The following is a 21,025-nucleotide window of genomic DNA, read 5'->3' as shown; positions in this document are numbered from 1 at the left end:
TCCATTATGAGTGGATTTGCAAGTTCTAGTTTTCAAGAAGCAGTGTTATTGCTCTTATTTTCAAGTTCCTCAGGGAGCATCTCATTGATTCTCCACTGGAATTAATGACAGCTGGACCAGGGTGGGTTTTTTTTATGTTTATTTATTTTTGAGAGAGAGAGACAGACAGACAGAATCCAAAGCAGGCTCCAGGCTCCGAGCTGCCAGCACAGAACCGTGAGATCATGACCTGAGCTGATGTCCGACACTTAACTGCTTGAGCCACCCGGGCACCCCTGGACCAGGGTCTTAAAACAGCAGCACCTCTCCTTGTTGTAATCCTGGAGAGCCTTTTCTTCAAGAGGCAAGCAGGTACAAGTTCAATCGTTCAGCCTCAGGTTATTTTTGCCCAGTAAAGGCACTGACAAAATGTGTGCACTAGAAAGATGCTGATTTCTACATGGTATATTGCAAACTGTTACTGAGGACATAAGGACAAGCCAACTATTATTTGGTTCATCATCAATTCATGGAAGTCTCAAATACCCACTCGACTGCCAGAGTATTGCTACAGCAATCTGTGAATGACAAATTCACTAAATTATCTCTTTGCCAAAAAAAAAAAAAATTAAATTAGCTATCTATCAAGCATTTGGTGATCTTTCTATTGCTGAAGTGAGGCAGAGTTCATTTTTTGGTAAATGGTTGTTTATAATGGTTTTGAATCTCACACAGGGCACATGATACAAATGCTAAGCCATCACACAAAGAGTGAGTCCTCCAACATGGTGTCATTCCAGGTATGGCCTTTCCTAGTTATATTAGTACCCGTATACTAATTAGTACCTGGATTAGTACCTTGAGATCTTGAGATATAGATAGATAGATAGATAGATAGATAGATATAGATATAGATATAGATATAGATATAGATAGATATAATGTTTCTTTAATTTTTGACAAAGAGAGAGAGCAAGCTGGGGAGGGGCAGAGAGAGAGAGAGGGAGAGAGAAATCTCAAGCAGACTCCATGCTGTCAGCACAGAACAGAATTCAGGGCTCGGACTCATGAATTGTGAGACCATGACCTGAGCCAAAATCAAGAGTCGGTTGCTCAACTGACGGAGCCACCCTGGTGCCCCTGGATTTGCTTTCTGAATGGGAGTAGAGATGAGGTGAATTACAAATCGTGCATAGAGAACTGCATCTTGACATGTCTTCACACAGATCCATACACACCACAGCCTTCAAATCAAGTGTGAACGCCTAACCTCACACACATTTACACCCTCTGCACACAAAGTCTAGACTCGTGATGCATGAACACTGGGCAGCCCACCGGAACACCAATTCCTACGAAGCTTGTATGTTATTATTCAAAACAACTTTTTGGTAAATCAGTAACTGAGAGCCCATCAGTAGATTGCTAAGTGGCCAATTGTCGGTTTGTATCCATCACCCATTGGAAAATATAGTCAGTAGAGCCCATACGTAGCACACCCACTGATTCCTTGTTAGCAACCTAAACAATCACCAAAAATGCTCCTTCTTTCATGGCATAAGCTTCTGTAGAGCACAAAGATGGATCTCCATTGCCGAACGCAGAAGAGCCGATATTTCTGTTGAGAAACCTAATTTTCACACCTCTTCTCGAGGCTCCTCTAATCCTCATGTCTGGAGTTCTTCCAGCACTGATTACCTCTCCACTCCAACAACTTCTCTGAATAATCCTGGCGTGTGCAGCTCCAAGATAATCTGTATTTCATGGTTACTTTCTTTTCTCTTTTGGCTTGACACTCTTCCTCCCCCTTACACTGTCATTGGCTTTAGGTAATCTGTCTCCAATGACACGACCCTCTCGTGTAAAACTCGTTGTCAGGTTAAGTGATTAACTTCAGGTGTAACTAGATTGTTAACGTCAAAAGTTTATCTGTTAAAAATGACAAAATGTATACTGCAATGCCTGGATGTTTTTCGACAATTCTGTCCCAAGTTATCCATTTTATCTTTTTCATAGTGAAATGGGGGAAAATCAGACATCAGTCACAGAGTTCATTCTACTGGGATTTTGTCTTGACCCAGGGATTCAGATGCTTCTCTTTGGGCTCTTCTCCCTGTTCTATGCCTTCACCCTGCTGGGGAACGGGCTCATCCTGGGGCTCATCTGGCTGGACTCCAGACTGCACACCCCCATGTACTTCTTCCTCTCCCACCTGGCCATCGTTGACATAGCCTATGCCTGCAACACGGTGCCCCGGATGCTGGTAAACCTCCTGAAGCCAGACCAGCCCATCTCCTTTGCTGGCTGCATGACACAGACCTTTCTCTTTTTGACTTTTGCTGTCACAGAATGTCTTCTCCTGGTGGTGATGTCCTACGATCGGTATGTGGCCATCTGCCACCCGCTCCGATATTCTGTCATCATGAGCTGGACAGGCTGCATCATCCTGGTGGTGACTTCCTGGGCATGTGGCTCCATGCTGGCCCTGGTCCATGTGGTTCTCATCCTGAGGCTGCCCTTCTGTGGGCCTCATGAAATCAACCACTTCTTCTGTGAGATCCTGTCTGTCCTCAAGCTGGCCTGCGCTGACACCTGGCTCAACCAAGTTGTCATTTTTACTGCTTCTGTGTTTATCTTAGTCGGGCCCCTCTGCCTGGTGCTGGTGTCCTACATGCGCATCCTGTTGGCCATCCTGAGGATCCAGTCCGGGGAGGGCCGCAGAAAGGCCTTCTCCACCTGCTCCTCCCACCTCTGCGTGGTGGGGCTCTTCTTTGGAAGCGCCATTATCATGTACATGGCCCCCAAATCCCGCCACCCTGAGGAGCAGCAGAAGATCCTTTTCCTGTTTTACAGTTTTTTCAATCCTATGCTGAACCCAATGATCTACAGCCTGAGGAATGCAGAGGTCAAGGGCGCCCTGAGGAGAGTGCTATACAAGGAAAGTCATTCCTAATTGGAGTGACATTGGAATCCTTAGCCTCAGTAGTCCCCTAGAGCCTTGGGTACTGAGAAACAACTAAGCTCATCACTCTTTTGATATCTGAGACTGGGTAATCCAAGAAATTGCAAAGCACTCCCTTTTTCTGTCTAGAAAGTATTTAGGTTTTATTGCATCATTATATTTAATTCTGTCAAACATATTCTTTCATCTAACTGCATAGTCTGTTAAGAATATCTAGAGGAATAAATTTATCTCATCCCCTGCTGTGGGTTCCAAAAAGTTCAAATAGGCACTCTATCTCTGACTTGGTCAGGTACGTTCAATAACAGCAGAACACAGGCTTTGGCAGACGTAGCCACATCAGTGACAATTTTTAAAAATACTGCAGCCACAGAGACTTAGGATCCATTGATACCTTTTTCATTTATACCCCAATTAGGATGTTTTCCATCCATTGTACTTCCTCTTATAGTCAATGCACCTAAATGCCTACTTAGGTTAAGGGGAAAACTGACTTTGTTGATTCAACCCTGTAATCTGGTTTATAATTTCTGGGGTCAGAAAATAAGTCCACACATGTTCAGCTGGCATCCCAAGGAATTACCCAACGAAATCCCCTTTCCAGTCTGCCCTGAGCTTTTGATGGCTACTTGCTTCTAAACTCTTCTCATCTGCTCAAGAAGAGTATCTGTGATTTTCTATGAATAAACACACACTCTCCACTTAGAAGTTAGCAAGTCCGGGGCACCTGGGTGGCTCAGTCAGTTGAGTGTCCGACTTCGGCTCAGGTCATGATCTCACACTTCGTGGGTTCGAGCCCCGCATCTGGCTCTGTGCTGACAGCTCAGAGCCTGGAGCCTGCTTCGGATTCTGTGTCTCCCTCTCTCTCCGCCCCTCCCCTGCTCACACTCTCGCTCTCTCTAAAAAATAAACATTAAAAAAAGAAGTTAGCAAGTCCTACAACCCAACTCTCAATTATCAGGTAGAGATGGAATGTCCCAAGCAGAGGCAACTGAGTGGGGGGGAAAAGGGTTTTAATAATAATAATAGTAGTCAACATTATTATCACGTACTCACTCTGTGCCATCCACTGCACATACATAGCTGATTTCAGAGATCACCTCATTTTATCATAAAAACCCATTTCTCATTAGCATCCCATTTTACAGATGCAAACAAGCAAATGCTAGACCTGGGCCCCAACGATCTGACTCCCGAGCCTTTTCTACCTAACACCAAATGTAGTACATCATTATCAATATTATCAACTTCAGAGTAAGACTAATCTACCCCAAGCTAGGATACGTTAAGTGAATGTGGCTTTCTTCTCAGTCTATTTTTGTGCCACAATGAGGCTGGGGGAGCCAGAGACTATGTATGGAAGGCTTCTTGTCTGGGTTAGTGAGCCCTATGGTCACGGTCACAAAGAACCTTAGGAGTTTCAGAGGAGCACAGAGAGGGTAGGAATGGAGGCTGTTCTCACTGAGGTTCTGTTTAGAACTCAGCATGGTGGCAAGACCCGGAACGAAGGCATCTCCACTTTCCCACCACTCACATGATCGTGCACACAGGTGTGCATGCGTACACACACACTTATGAAGTGCTTACAAGGTGATGCCTGTTCTACGCACTTTGCAAGTATTGTCTTTTTTTACAGCATTTTAAAAAATGTTTACTTAATTATTTTGAGAGAGGGTGCAAGTGGCAGAGGGGCAGAGACCGTGGGGGAGAGAGAATCCCAAGCCGACTTCACACTCAGCACGGAGCCTGATGCAGGGCTCAACCTCACGACCTCGAGATCATGACCTGAATCGATATCAAGAGTCCAACACTTAACTGACGGAGCCAGCCAGGCACCTCACAAGTATTATCTTTTTTAACCCTCATAACAGCTCTGTGAGACAGGGACTATTATCAACCACTCTTTGGGTGAGAGAACACAGACACAAAGAGATTGAGTAATTTAACCAAAACGTTGCAGCTGATACGCACCTAATCCAGGATCAAACTTAGGTGATCTGACTGCCAAACCGATAGTCATAACCACCCACCTAGTAAAAGTCAAAGAGATTGTGAGGTTCCAGAAGAAGGAAGTTGAAGTGGAGAAAGGGAGTAAGAAACTCAACCTCTAGCCAGAGATAGATATCGGGTTCCAGATAAAAAGGGTACTTATGTGTGCTAAAGAAGGCAGCTTGAGCCCTTGTCCGGGTGCCGTGCTGTGCGGTGAGCCACTCTGGTCTGTGTTCCCAGCCAGGCGGTGCAAGGGTCCCCTGCAGTGGGCGCAAGAAGATGGCCACAGCGGTGGCACCCTCCAAATGGGGCAGCGGCCTTATCCAGGTGAATGAGCGGCCCCTGGAGATAATCGAGCCACGTTCGCTGCAGGACGAGCTATTGGAACCTGTCCTGCTGCTGGGCAAGGAGCGACCTGCCAGGCCGGAGGCCTCTAAGTCCGTGTGGTGGTGGTCACGTGGCTCAGACTTCCACAATCTGTGGCTCCATCTCCAAAGCCCTGGTGGCTTATCAGAAATATGTAGATGAGGCTTCCAAGAAGGAGGTCAAAGACATCCTCATCCAGGACGACCAGACCCTGCTGGTAGCTGAGTCCCAGCACTGCGAATCCAAAATGTTTGGCATTCCTGGTACTTGTGCCCGCTACGGGAAATCCTACCAGTAAACCATTATGATGATCAGGGTTCACCTGTATAATCAGTTGTCATGGGACTTAGGGTTAAAAAAAAAAAAGGGCAGCTTGACTTTATACTGGACTAAAAAGAAAGGTGAGGAAGTAAAAAATAATAAGCTGTGACTCCAGGGGTCAGGGATGGAGAAGGGGCCTTTGGACAGGCTGGACAGTAAAACAGAAAACAAGGGAAGAGAAAGGTTAACAATGCAGTTTTAAACTGATGGCTCACCAAAATGAAGAGCCTTAGAAAGTGTTCTTGTAACTTACCTAAACTGGATGTACTTTGTAATTCCAATATTTCCTAAACCAGTGTTTAATTTGTCTCCTGACATATGTTGCTGTGCTGAATGGCGACATTAGGTGAGATGCAGTGGGCAGGACAAATCGTGAACAGCTGTCATTCCAGGGACGCATCTCACAGGAAAATAGCTCTCCTGGGACAAGTTGGAGCAGCAGGAAAGTGTGGGACGGAGAAACCATGCCCAGGGAGCCACCTGTGTGGACTCCGGACTCTGCAGTGCTCTCCTAAGTTTGGCCCAGGCATCCAGAAAGCCCAAGATCCTGCCCCGGACCCTTAAACGCCCACGATTTGTGGCTACAGACAGGGTTCAAGTCCCAGGTCTACTGGTTGCTAGCTGTGCTCTTTCCAGGGCAGTCTTTTAAGACTGCCTGAATCTCTGTCTCCCATCCATCAACTATGCCTAACGAGAGCCGCCTAGGCTGCCCCACAGGACTGCTGAAGGCCTCAAACAAGAGTGGTGCAAATGGATGCATTTTAAAGACTTGCAATACTACACAAACTTAAGATATTGCTGTTGTTATTATTATTAACATTAGATCAGAAATTATTCTAATACTGTCAGACTTGCTAAACTTTTGAGCCTGGTACCAAAGCTATCCCCTAGTCAGGAGGAGCACAAGGGGGGAGGAGGTCACCCAAACCTTTGTCCCCAGAGGCTTCTGCATCTCCCCTGTAGCCCTGGAGGGAATAGCCTTTCCCCGAGGCCAGCCTGCAGCCCGGACTCAGGGACCTCTCTGTGAGTCAGTTGGCAAAGGCACCATGGGGAAACTCTCTCCCTTTGAACCTGTTCCTGGCCCCTCCACCAAGAAAACATGGGGGACCTTTCCTAAAGCAAAAGAGTCCAGATTTCAGGGTTGTTTTGTTTTTGTTTTTGTTTTTTTCAGATTTTGTTTTTGATTTCCAACATGTACCATCTCTAATCTGGGATTTATAGGACCTTTCTCAATTATGTGTCCTCTCTCCCTCAAGAGAAGAACAAGAATCTGCTCATCTCTTCATCCCCAGGATCCAAGCACCCTTAACATACTCACCTGGTAGGTAAATAAAGGACAATTTATCCATTTGTCTCACTTCCGAAATTTCAGCGTTGAACTATCTTCTGGTTTCTACCCTTCTTTACCTGCCTCAAATGGCAGCTTATAGTATAGTGGAAGTTTAACTGTAGCTGGTAATTATTGAGCACTTACTATAGGTAGACGTGACATAAAATGCTTTAATATAATCTTCACATCAAATCTGTGGAGTGAGCACTGCTACTGTCATTACATAACAATGAGGAAATAAAGTTTAGAGAAATGAATTAATTCACCCAGGGTCACAAAATTATTCACTGGTGGAACTACAAGCCAAGACTAGGCTGTCTGGTTTTAGATCAACTCTGAACTGCTCTTTTGTAGCAGATCCACTGATGCCCACAACCTGAGTGCCTGGCATCAGAACTGTTCATAGTACGTACTTAGTAAACTTCAACGGAATGAATGAACAAATATTCATTGCATTTATTTTTTTATTTTTTTTTAATTTTTTTTTCAACGTTTATTTATTTTTGGGACAGAGAGAGACAGAGCATGAACAAGGGAGGGGCAGAGAGAGAGGGAGACACAGAATCGGAAACAGGCTCCAGGCTTTGAGCCATCAGCCCAGAGCCCGACGCGGGGCTCGAACTCACGGACCGCGAGATTGTGACCTGGCTGAAGTCGGACGCTTAACCAACTGCGCCACCCAGGCGCCCCTCATTGCATTTAGATTTCTACCCATAATATATGGGCCTGGGGATGGGTTACCCTTCATTCCTCTAATTTAGGATATCTTTTATTCATTTATTTTGACAGAGAGAGAGAGAGAGAGAGAGAGCGAGAGCAAGCAAGAGAGTGGCAGAGAGCACGGGAGAGAGAGAATCCCAAGCAGGCTCCACGCAGTCACGATCTGAGCCAAACTCAAGAGGCAGACACTTAACCGACTGACCACCCAGGCGCCCCTAAGTTAGGGTATCTTCTAGTCCATCAGATGTATCCAACCCTTGCTTTTAGTATATTCTTACATGATGGACATTAATAATTAAGAATATGTTGATGCTCTAAGATTACAGAGAAGAAAGGGAAAAATTAGGATAGAAACATAGCACTAAATATCAAAAGTCCTGGGGGTGCTTACTTATTTCTATCGCAGGAAGCAGTGGTCTCAAAGGAATGTGCCACACTGCCGCGCCTGTGATTCTGGAAGGCCAGGATGATCCCGGTGCCAGATGGGGAGCCATGTGAGGGTGTTGCCCTTGAAAACTGGCAAGAGGGTGGAGGCGACTGCGGACAGTAACCACTGGAAATGATAGGGTGGGGATCTGTGCACGGTGGCTTCACTTGCCGCCTGGAATTAGCACCTGCAGCATCTTTGGCATGTGGACCAGGGATTGCCAACCGCCAACCTTCAGGATTGTTGTTTACTATTTGCTGTGAGTATAAAGCATCCGTGTTAAATATGGGTTGTCGAGGGCAGAATTTTGTCTGAAAGGAGGGCAGGAATGTAGTCCCACTGGATGAAAACATGACTCTTCCCCCAACTAGCAGGGCAGGGTCTTACTCTCTGTGCTTTCTTGACAAACTTTATGGGTTCATTTTGATTTGTCTTTTTTTAATCAGTGTTTCTCTGTTTTTTGTTTTAATTTTTACTTTTGAAATCGTTTGATCGCAAAAGGAGGCGGATCCTTGAACACATCTGGATTTAGTCCACACGGCGCTGGCTCAGAGTTGGGGTGTGTGGGTTCTCAGCTCCCTGCACTAACTCACTGTGTTAGAAAAGTTGCCTAACTCCTCTGGCCTTCAGTTTCCTCATCTATAAAATGAAACGTTGAGCTAGACGATCTTTAAGAGTCTTTCTTATTTTCTAGTTTTCTGTCCCTTGATTGATTTCCTCTCATTTCATTGGAATTTGGATTTTCATTTTTTCAGAGGAGTAAAAATTAAGTTCCACGTGAAGAAAATGAAATGGACTCAAAGATAACCACATATCCTGGGCCTTAAACATCGTAGGAACTCAAGAGTCACTGCCCGAGTCAGTAAGTGAGTTGAATACTTTAGTGCTCTCTTGAAACTGCATAATAGGAAGTGAAATGCCTTCTCTTTAGAAAAGGAAGTTTTATTAGCCTCCTTGGATCTTATTATAAGTAGAACTTTCACTGGGAAAGGTTCTAGAACCAGAAATCAAACTTTGCATCTAATTTGGTATTTCCGTTGCCCACATTGTAAGTAATTGTTGTATCTTGTACTTATCGAGCACTTACTAAGTGTCAGGCATTGTACGGAGATATACGCGTTATTATCTCGCCCAAATTTCATGACAATTCTGAGTTTAATGAGCTGAGTGCTTTTTATTGCACTCATAAAAAAAGAAAGAAAGAAAGAGAGAGAGAAAGAAAGAAGGAAAGAAAGAAAGACACAGAGACTGAGAGCTTTCCTGTGATTACAAGTACGTGACAGCTGGGGCTCTAATCCAGGTCGGCCTGACTCCAGAAACCACACCCACCGCCACTAAGCACAGGGCCTCTCTGTAGCCTAGACCCAGGGAATCTTTTTCCGTCAATTGTTAGGTAACATTCAAGAAAATCAGCCTGAATGTTCTGAAAACCCATTAAAAAAAAAAAAAGATAAAAATAGAGCTAGCAGAGTTTTCAATACCTATATAATGAACAAAACAGTAATATACACATCAGTTTTTTAACTGAGCAAAAATTACGTAGATATAAGTGGAGACAAATGAGCCATGCACTGTAGAACGAGGAACAACCACTCGTGAATATGATGATAGATGTACAGGCTCTCTAGTAATTAGAGAAACAAATCTTAAGCATGAGATACCATTTTTTGCCCGTTAAATGGGACTAAAATAAAAAGATGAATATTTTCCAATGTTGCTGAGCATGTGGGCGATAGTCTGGATGGCAATATAAATTGATTCAGTGATAATTTGGGAATATATCTTCAAAAATTAAAGTTCGCACTCCTTTTAATGCAGCAACTCCAATTCTAGGAACGTATCCTACAGAGATATTCATATATATGTGCAAAATATATACATGTACATTTATTTTAAATTGAAGCATTATTTACAATAGTGAATGTCACAAACTAATATCCTTCAGTAGTGAGTTTGTTAAATAAAACATTATAAATCTATACTTTTTTTTTTCAAATCCAGTATTATTAAAACTATTTGGCAATTTTCGTAGCAGTACAAAGCCTTTGACTATGACCACTGGACACATTAGACATGAGTTTATGTTTTTGGGTTTGGTGTGGTTTTGGGTGCATGTACTTCTTCTAAATCTGCTGCCCTTCCTTCCATTACCAAACGGCAAAGTGCCTTATTTCTCTGTCCACAATATTCTACAAAGTATACTAACAACATCTACATTTAGTCCTCCAAGTAACAAGGCAGGCGTTTGGTATCTGGGGATTCTTGTTTTTTAAATAAGGTTTATCCCTCTAATGTCCAGAGAAGATTCTCATAAAATAAGTGAGTAAAAGAAGTCATATTGTTATAGTACTTTCTCATTCATGTAGAGAAAAAGGTGTGTGTGTGTGTGTGTGTGTGTGTGTGTGTGTGTACAGGCATATTAAGGTACAGGAAAATGTTCAAAATGATAAACATTAAAAGGTTAAAGAAGATGACTCTCAAAATGGGAAATGTGCTATGGAAAATAACACTACATTATTATAAAAATTTAAGGTAATCAAGTATTAGTGTCACAATTTTTATTTTTTAAGTTTATTTTTTTGAGGGAGACAGAGCACGAGTCAGGGAGGGGCAGAGAGAGAGAGGGAGAGAGAGAATCCCAAGCAGGTTCCATGCTCTAAGTGTGGAGCCTAACTTGAGATCATGACTTGAGCCAAAACCAGGAGTCAGACACTTAAAGACTGAGCCACCCAGGTGCCCCAGTGTTGCAACTTAAAAGAAAAAAGGTGGGGGGGAGGACTCAGGTCCTTACACCTTGTGGCTCCCAAGGTTGTCCTGTATGTTGGAAGGAGAAAAAGCATGGAGGCTTTAGTGGGCCTGACCTCCAAGTGGACTGGGTATTTTTGCTCACATCCCATTGGCTAAAACTTGGTCATAGGGTCTTACAAAGACGCAAAGCAGTCTGGGAGATACAGTCTCCATATGTACCTGGGAATAAGAGAAAACTACTTTGGTAAACATCTAGCAGTCTCTGCCACAAGTACTCAGAGGGTCTGAGTTTCTAGCCCTGTGGCCCTTCAGGACCACAGTGAAACTCTAAAAGGTACTGAGAGAAGAAATAGAGACATGTGATCTTCCTCCACAGATCTTCGACAGCAGCACTCCCACTGATCTATACAATCGATGTTTTTATTTTCAATTTTATGTGAAACACCACCCAGATAGAGTTTTAAGACAAATCCCCCGGGACCCACTCTAGTACAGACATTTCAGACTGCTCCTGCTCCCCAGATCACTTCCTGAGGGTCTCAGGGCGGGTATCAGCCCTGAAGCATCGAATTGCGATGGAGTGGGTAATCCTGTAAACCTGGGTTCAGGTATGCCACGATCAGATGGATACTGTTGTGCTTCCCCATCTATACAATGGTGATGAGATACCACCCACCCTGTCTGTTCCAAGGGGATGTTGTGAGCTTCAGAAAAGGTGATATACCTGTCAATACTTTTTAAACTGAAAAGAAGTACTAAACATTGTTCTTAGTCCTGTAGCATAGATTCATCAATTCTTTTCTCTCGCCTTTATTTTCCCCTTCCCTGAATTCTCTCTGTATTTTTTAACTGACCCCCTTGCAAGGAGATCAAGGACAGTGCGGCTCTAAGGAAGATATCAGAGAAGAGCCAAAGGAAAGTGTCCGAACAAAAGATGTAACTGGGCAAAAGGGCAGTTTTCAGAGACTGAAATGGTAGCCAACCCCAAGTTAGACAGGTTTATGATCCTTCTTATCCAGAAAGCAGGTTGTTATAGGAATAGGAGATTGGACAGCTGATACTTTAAGAGGGTGGGAAGAATGGAAAGGCTGCATTTCTAGCTATCCAAAATGATGCCTCCAAGGCTCAAGGCGTTGGCATTGAACCCGAAGAGCAGAAGGAAGTAATGACTGAAGTTGGTTATGAGGCAAAGTTCTAAGGGACTGAATGTTCCAGAGCGCAGAAGATATCCAGCATGCCTGGGTTGTTCGATCTTTCTCCATCAGGTCCAGCAGAACAAATTGTTAGTGTGTGTCAGGGGGAATACTTCTGTGGGCTGTGGCAATGCCACTGATAGAGTAATATGACCTCATGGACTATTTGCAGAAGCCAACGCCTATTCGGTATGATTTCAGAGGCATCCTGGGCTTATAGTGATCTCTCCCTGCTGCCTTCGGATACTCGGAATTTCTTTAGCAAGACCATCTTTTGTTTCATAATCACAAACTTAATATACGGATGCACATACCCATGCTGCGTTGTGAATCACAGGCACCAGGGGACCTGTTTGGATAAGAGAGTCCTAGATACCTAAAGAGGGTGGGGAGTGAGGGAGTCTGGGATCCCCCTGCCATGTCACCTAGTTTACGTCTTCTGAAACCTGTGTCCACACCAGACTTTTAGCTACCCTTTCAGTCTCTGAAAACTGCCGGGAAACTTAGGAAATGGCCAAAACAAAACGAAGCAAATACACGCTAAGTTCCGCCAGTAGAGGGCTGATTAAGTAAAGACCAGTACCTCCAGGCAATGGAATGCCCTGCCATTTTCAACAAACAAAAAGCAATATGGATGTTCTCCGTAGCTTATATAGAGAAATCTCCAAGATACCTTGAGAAAAGTAAGGGTAATAGGAAAAGAGGTAAATACCCTATATCTGTATGTGGTTTTACGTGCATAAAATAATTCTGGAGGAGTACTTAAAACAAGCAGAGGGACTGCAACCTGATGATGGCAGCAAGCAGGAGCATATTCATGCTGAAGCTTATAAAATTTGAGGCAGCTCCTTTAAGAAAAAGAATGTTAATTTATGACTACAACATTAGTTGAGAGCCTCGGAATGGGCCCTTGGTAGGGGCTCTGAAGCTTGCTGCTCTCTCTAACATGTGGCAAGTCCCACACTGAGGACAAGCAGGAGAGAGAGAAGTCAAAGAATGCTTCGAAAGCTGCTAGAAATCTGAGCCATTTGTACTTGTTCACGAAACTAAATGAAAAAACCGAAAATCAGTGCCTCTACCAATGCAGCTTTGGAGAAAGAGAACCGATTAGGTGACCAAGCCCCGTGAAAAATGTGACTTCATGGAATCAAATTCGTAACAAGAAAGTCATGAAAACCGTCGCGGTAACTATCTGAAAGATCGCATTTCATCTAGCAGGTTGGCAAAGATCAGAAAGTTTTAATAACACGAAGCGAGGGCGTGACGTTATCATACATTGCCTCAGTTTGGCCTGAATGACCTCCACAGAGAACGAGTTGCCACGGCCTCACACGATTACAGATGCACATCCCATGTGACCCAGCATTTCAGCTTCCAGGAATATATCCTACAGGTGGGACGGCACGTGTGCACAGCAACGAAGGCCAAAGTTACCCACTGCACCATTGTTTGTACTGCCCTACTACTGGAACTGCCTCCGGAGGAGCCTGCCTAGATCACTTAGGCTACCTGCCTTCAATAGAATATTGCACAGCTGAAAAATAAACCAGGAAGCTCTTTAAGTACTGATATTGTAAAACACTCTTTATATTTTTAAGCAAAACACTCAGGTTTCAAAACACATCGTGGGCTACCACTGACGTAATGTATCTCCTCTAAGCGCAGAATGTTTTGGGGAAGCATTTCACAAACAACTCGCCACATTGGAGGGACCGGGGACAGGGAGCTGGTTGGCCGGTGAACAGGTGTGAAAGGAAAACTTTTGTGCTTTTAAATGTTGAAACATGTCACGGTGCAACTTTTTCAACATATGATTTTTGAAAAAGTGAAAACACATTTTTTTTTAAATTCTGCGATTCACTTCAAAATGAAGCCTGAGGCTGCTCAAGGGTGGGCTGTTGAAGTCCCAAACTTTCACAGATGCAGATGTCAGAGGCAGGCCAAACCAGGGTAAAGAAAGATTTGAGAAGATTGGGCATTCTTCCCTCTCCACTGGAGTGTAGAACACTCGCATTTCAAAGTCTCATTAGTTATTCAATGAGCCAATGAATTTATGACTCTAAATGAAACATATTCCTGGGGATTATTTGTTTAGTGGACCCAATTAGATTTCTAGGAAATGTTTCTGGAAGTTCCTGGCAGCTATGAATTCTTCTCTGAGCTCCCCATTACAGAGCATTAGCTCTTTAAGGATTAAGGGACCTCCTCTTTCCAACTCACGGAGGAGACAGAAAAGGGCCATGACAGCCAGTGTTTCTGCCTTTATTTTCCTTTATTTTCTTTGGGATTTATAGCTGCTTTGCTAAATTCAAAGAAGACAGGATCCTTTGGCAAATGGTTAAAAACCAAACCTGAGGACCCAGCCTTAAAGAAGTCTGAAACGGGGAGAATATTGGATCCTACCTATGTGTCTTTATTTCTGAAAACAAGAATGCTGTCACGGATGGAGAACTGCTAACTCAGCCATCAAAGACTGAAGATACATGAGATACTTTTTGTTACCCATAAACTGTGGACTCCAGGAATGATTTGGAGCCAGGAATGAGTTTTGGGATTGATTTGTTTTCTTTATCTTTCCCTTCCTTCCTTCCTTCCTTCCTTCCTTCCTTCCTTCCTTCTTTTTTTTTTAGAAGAGTAAGGTTTCCAGAACAAAACTCCGTGATCTAAAGCATTTATTTCCACAAGATGGTGCTATAACTTCTGCCACGGAAGACGCTCACACTTCCTTCAGGAGCTAGAACTCCAAAATCTACTTTTGATGGGAACCAAATCTCTGTTCTGGTGGAGGTAGATTTGGGCCAAGAGGGTAAAGGTTGTGCAGGTACGAATGCCTTCCTCCACCTCCACACGTCCCCCAGTGGATGTCTCAAGGCTCCTTCAGCCCCTCCTTTCCCAAAGTGCTGCTCTTAACACTGTGAGGCGTGTGTGTGTCTCAGGAATGGAACCTGGGTATTAAGGAGTGACATACGTGTCCCCAGTCCTGGAAATGTATCTCCCACATCCACCCACACTGTGTCCCCAGAGGCAGCTCAAGACTCAGCTCTTTGGGAGGGCTTTCCCTACCCCTCTGGCTCACATTAATCATCCTTGCCTTTGAATCTCCCTGGCATTATTATTTTTACCTCTCTTAGGGCTTATTAGAGATTGCTTTAGAATATTATTTTACCATTTCCATGTAAGTTGCCCAAATTCTTTTGAGACAGAGTGTACATCATAATTGCCTTTTGTACATCCCAGATATAACAGCAAGCATTCTACCCTGAATTTATGCACAGTTAATGAGACTGTGAACACAGACAATCTAAAGTAAGCGTTCAGTAACCTTGGTGGGAGGCTTGAATAATTGGGAGGGATGCCAGCCCCCGTTGGCCACCGCCTAGGACCTAGGACTCTGATCTCATAAGTCACAACCTCTCTGAAGCTGTTTTTGTTTGTTTTTGAATGTGAGCTTTTATCTTATTTAAAAAAAAATTTTTTTAATGTTTATTTTGAGAGAGAGTGCGTCCGAGCAAGTGGGGGGAGGGGCAGAGACAGGGAAAGAATCCCAAGCAGGCTCTGCGCTGTCAGTGTGGAGCCTGACAAGGGTTCAGTCTCACAAACCATGAGGTCATGACCTGAGCCAAAGAGATGGACAGTTAACTGACTGAGCCACCCAAGGGCCCCCTGAAGCTGTTTGATCGTCTCTAGAAGGATAGGATTAAACTGTCTTCCTAACTCTTTTTCTTTTTTTATTTTTTTCTTTTCAAGTTTTTATTTCAATTCCAGTTAGTTAACCTACAATGTAACATTAGTTTCAGGTGTAGAATCTAGTGATAAATCTTTTTTCCTTTTCTTTGTTTTTTAAATATTTGTTTATTTATTTGAGAGAGAGAGAGAACCAGCAGGCCAGGGAGAGGGACAGAGGAAGAGAGAGAGAGAGAGAGAGAGAGGGAGACAGAGAATATCTTAAGCAGGCTCCACGCTGAGCATGGGAGCCCAATGTGGGGTTTGATCCCACAACCCTGAGATCATGACCTGAGCTGAAATCAAGAGTTGGACGCTCAACCGACTGAGCCACCCAGGTGCCCCTGTTTTTCTTTTTAATGTTTTGCCTCTCTGACTTTAATGTCTTCAGTCTCCCTGCCTTGAGGGGGCCATGAAGGCAAGTATATTTGTATCATAAGAAAAATAGAAGAATGTTCCCGCTAAAGTGAACGCCATCTCCCTTTCTATTCATTTTTATTTTCATCTCCATTTTTATGTCTTGGGTTGTGCCTCTGTGCCTCAGCAATGAAGACAGTGCCACGGTGATACAGGGCTCTCTCGTTTGTTACCGCAACCTCTCCCCAGGGAGGTACGGCACGTGCGTGGAAGCCTGGGTGTGCAGTGACAACAGGCTACCCTGGGTTTCACTATTATAAACAGGTATGTGCACAGGGAGGTGCCTGCGTGGCTCCGTCAGTTGAGCAGCCGACTCTTTCCTTTGGCTCAGGTCAGGATCTCATGGTTCATGGGTTCGAGTCCCACATTCGGTTCCACGCTGACAGCACAGAGCCTGCTTGGGATCCTCTCCCTCCCCCTCTCTCTGCCTCTTCCCCTCCTATGTGCTTTGGCTCTCTCTCTCAAAATAAATAAAATACTTAAATAAAAAACAAAAAACAAAATAAATAAGTACTTAAAAAAAGTAGAAGTACATGTATATAGAAGAAGTACAGAAGTACTGAGCCTGGGTGGCTCAGTCAGTTAAGCATCCAACTTGATCTCAGCTCAGGTTTTGATCTCAGGGTCATGAATTCAAGCCCCGTGTTGGGCTTCACGCTGGGCGTGAAGCCTACTTAAAACAAAAAAAGTACAGGTATATATAGTTTATAAATAAATAAGCACTTGTATATTGGGGGTGCCTGTTGAATTTTTTTTTTAATAGAAGGTAGGATAAAAGAAGTTTTAGGGGCGCCTGGGTGGCGCAGTCGGTTAAGCGTCCGACTTCAGCCAGGTCACGATCTCCCGGTCCGTGAGTTCCAGCCCCGCGTCAGGCTCTGGGCTGATGGCTCAGAGCCTGGAGCCTGTTTCCGATTCTGTGTCTCCCTCTCTCTCTGCCCCTCCCCCGTTCATGCTCTGTCTCTCTCTGTCCCAAAAATAAATAAACGTTGAAAAAAAAAATTAAAAAAAAAAAAAAAAAAAAAAGAAGTTTTAAGACCACTGCTACAGATCAGAAGGTCTCCGTTATCATTACGTATCCAAATCAGCAAGGAGCTATTTTTCAACAGTTCTTCGTGACCCACACCTACAGAATTGAAACTCCAAATATTTTGAGCAAAGGCAAATTCATAAAGTTCATCAGGTGATTGTTGACAGAAACCTCTGGTAAAGAACCACTGCTTTCACATCACGGTTCCCAAATCTGGCTTCTTGTCTTAATCACAGGGGGGCCCTTAAACAATAGCAAACAAAAAATCGTTCCCGGAGATTTTGCTGATTTGCCAAGGTTTAGAAACCATGGCGATAGAACCTGAACTCCTCTGAATGGATGGCATCGATTTTAGTCTCTTTGCAAAAATGGATCATCCCCGTCCCCATCCTCATATTTATCTTCCAAGAATCTTGGGTGGAAAACTTCTGAAACATCCCCAAACTAAACACATGCCAAAACAGAAGACAATGAGTAATGGCACTTCTGGGGACGGCTTACTGCGATGTGGGATGGGACCCTGCCGCCTCTCCACCATGGCCGGCCGTCCCTCTCCCATCGCTGTGACCATTCTGTGCAAACACCTGGTCATTCTCAGTGTTTACCAGGCATTTTAGAGACTCAATTTAATAAGATGGAGAGGCATATCTCTTTTCCTCTGATACATGCACCAAGCTAAAGATATGCTTACAGGAGAAATTTAAAAAACTATGAGCCTCCAGGGACCTGGGGAGAGTGAGAAGTCAGGTAGCTAGATGATGAGGGGGCTTGTAAGCCACACACGCTATTGAGTTTGGACTTTATACTTTCAGAGATGGCGCTCCTCTGAAGGGTTTTGTTCAGTTTTGTGAGGTATGATTGACAAATGAAAGTTGTAAATATTTAAGGTATACAACTTGATGTTTTGACATATGTATACTTTTTCTTTTTTCTGAGAGTGCATGTGCGTGGGTGGGGAGGGGCAGGAGAGGGAGAATCCTAAGCCAGCGCCACACTCAGCACGGAGCCCTACTAGAGACTCGATCCCACGACTGTGAGATCATGACCTGAGCCTAAATCAAGAGTAGGATGCCTAACTGAGCCACCCAGGTCTCCCATGATATTTGTATTGAAATGATCCCCACAAGCCAGCCACATAACATACCCATCACCTTCCACAGTTAACATTTTCTTTTTCTTCTCTGCCGTTTCTTCACCATACCTCACGTGAAGTCCACACTCCTCACCCTTCCCTGAACAGAATGTGCTCTGTGCTATGTTCGCATATCCCATTTCCGCTGCGGGCATGCCTTTCCTCTATTCCCTCTCTACCAGGCACAGAGTACATTTTTAGGACAAGTCAACTCAAACAGCACCTTATTCATTAAGGTTTCTCTTATTCCCCAAGCAGTGCTCTGTCCTTTTTGCCTACCATCGCACCTTGTCTATATCTTAACACTTATACTCTCCTATCATCATTTGCTACATGTTTCTCTCCTTCATTAGATTGAGAGCTCCTCTCCTTGGGGCAGAGACTTGGTCTTTGTATATCTGGTTTTCGAGAAATGCATATTGAGTAAATGAACTTTTTTAAATGAATGAGCTCATTAGTATTTATACCTTGAATAACACCAAATTTAGGCTAGTTCAAATGTGCAAAGGTGGAGAGAAAAATAAAGGGGGAGGTGCCTAGGCGGCTCAGTTGGTTGAGGTCTGACTCTTGATTTCAGATCAGGTCATGATCCCAGGGTCATGAGATCCAGCCCCGTGCCGAACTCTGAGCCGAGTGTGGAGCCTGTTAAAGATTCTCTGTCTTTCTCTGTCTCTCTCCCACCCCCTCTGCCCCTCTCCCCTGCTTGTGTGCATGCTCTCTCTCTGAATTAAAAAGAAAAAAAAAAGGAAGGAGGGGGAGGGAAGGGAGGGAAAGGGAAGGAAAGGGAAGGGAAGGAATAAAGGGAAACCAAAGGCAGGCTCCGACTGGAACAGGATAGCTAAGAACCAAAGCAGCCAAGTCAGGGTGGATTTAAAGGAAAAGGAAGGAGAGACCAGGGTCAGCCCAGTTAAGAAAAGAACTGAGTTCAAAAACCACTTCAAAAAGGTTCAACTGTGGGTCATGGGATCAGGCAAAAAGCAGAGTCAGAAAAGCCAGAGCAGAATTTAAAAAACTAGCACAGGATCCGCTGAGAGTCAGAGTTAACCAAGTGAGAAACAGTGTAGCCAACATCAGGGGATGATGGCACCTGGGGGGTGTCCAGTCAGGGCAGTGACAGCCCCAGGGATATCTTGATAAGTTCCTGCTTTTATTTTATTTTTTAAATTTTTAAATATTTATTTTAGAGGGAGACAGCGCACTAGCGGGAGAGGGGCAGAGAGAGGGAGACAATCCAACGTAGGCTCCAGGCTCTGGGCTGTCAGCACAGAGCCCAACGCAGGGCTCGAACTCACAAACCACAAGATCATGACCTGAGCAAGATCATGACCTGAGCCGAAGTTGGATGCTTAACCGACTGAGCCAGCCAGGCACTCCTAATGAGGTCGTGCTTTTAAAAACAGCCATTATAATTCCTTTGATGCCCATAACTACACAGGACAGTTCTCTGTCCTTTCCCCTCCATGGCTGGATCTCAAAGGTACTGTCTCCAATTAAATATTCCCAAACTCCAGAACCTATACTTTTTCTTCCCCCATCTAATACAGCTCTCACTGTAAACTAACTTTATGTTGAATCTGCTTACCTTTCCCAACCCTTATCACCTTGTGATTGTAAATGTATTCATTCAACTTGCATACCTACGGGCTCTATTAGGAAAGAAAACTAACTCATATCAATCACCTTCTACGCTTGTAGCAAGGTGACCTCTATATGATACCTTACTGAAGCAGGGAGGCAGGTATTATTAAATAGTATTATCCTCATTTAAGACATGAGGAAATGAAGCACAGTAAGGTAAAGACGAAGCACAGGAAGGTTACTATGCCAAATTTTTGCCTTAAGTAAGTGGGGAAGGTAGGATTCAGATGCACCCCTATCTGCACCTAAATCCCATCCTTCTTCCATTGTATCATCCTCTCTCCTCTCTAGGACTTTACAGAGGAAATACAAGCCCAAATGAAATATCAAAATCTTCGGACAGGATGAAAGGCCTGATTAGGAAACCCTGGCGCCACAAGCTAGCATCAAGAAATGGAAAAGATGGGGCGCCTGGGTGGCTCAGTCGGTTAAGCGTCCGGCTTAGGCTCAGGTCACGATCTCATGGTTCATGGGTTCGAGCCCTGCATCGGGCTGTCTGCTGACGGGTCAGAGCCTGGGGCCTGCTTTGGATAGTGTTTCTCTCTCTCTCTACTCCTCCCCTGCTCCCTCTCTCTCTCTCTCTCAAAAATAAATAAACATTAAAAAAAAAAAAAGAAATGGAAAAGAAGAATAAAATAAGGGGCACCTGGGTGGTTCAGTCAGTTGAACGACTGACTCCAACTCTTGATTTTGGCTCAGGTCGTGAGATCGAGACTTGTGTCCATCTCCATGCTGAGTGTGGAGCCTGCTTAAGATTCTCTCTCTCTCTCTCTGACCCTCTCCCCTACTTGTGCTCTCCCTCTCTGTCAAAGAAAGAAAGAAAGATGGAAAGACAGAAAGAAAATAATAACATGAGAACCATGGTTTGCAGACTCGAGGGAAGAAGAGAGAGGAGCCAAGAGGGCTACATTGGCCCCCAAATGTGTACACCCTGCAGACAGGGATGCTCCCGGGGAGGAGCCAACCCCCTACGGGATAAGTTTTAACTTTCCTACATGTCACTCCGGCTGAAAAGTCAGGTCCAGCCTCATATGCTTCACTCTCTGGACAAGA

At 44.2% G+C, this 21,025-nt stretch overlaps 1 protein-coding gene and 1 pseudogene across 1 annotated transcript; both read left to right on the top strand.

Moving 5' to 3' along the window:
• Positions 1 to 1,919: 1,919 nt before the first annotated feature.
• LOC112866566 (olfactory receptor 2A1/2A42-like) lies at positions 1,920 to 2,932 on the top strand. The gene has a single exon (XM_025929476.2). The coding sequence runs from the start codon at positions 1,946 to 1,948 to the stop codon at positions 2,930 to 2,932; it is 987 nt and encodes a 328-aa protein (XP_025785261.2). The 5' UTR covers positions 1,920 to 1,945.
• A 2,050-nt stretch (positions 2,933 to 4,982) lies between these two features.
• LOC147582987 (small ribosomal subunit protein uS9 pseudogene) lies at positions 4,983 to 6,358 on the top strand (annotated as a pseudogene).
• The last annotated feature ends 14,667 nt before the right edge of the window (positions 6,359 to 21,025 follow it).

This window comes from Puma concolor, chromosome A2, assembly GCF_028749965.1.
Source record: "Puma concolor isolate L17-30 chromosome A2, mPumCon1.1.hap2, whole genome shotgun sequence".
Classification (NCBI taxonomy): domain Eukaryota; kingdom Metazoa; phylum Chordata; class Mammalia; order Carnivora; family Felidae; genus Puma; species Puma concolor.
Note: the sequence above shows the minus strand (reverse complement) of the source record. Positions and strands in the feature narration are given on the sequence as shown.

Coding starts and splice junctions, on each gene's coding strand:
- LOC112866566 (XM_025929476.2), top strand. CDS start 1,946: ATGTTTTTCGACAATTCTGTCCCAAGTTATCCATTTTATCTTTTTCAT.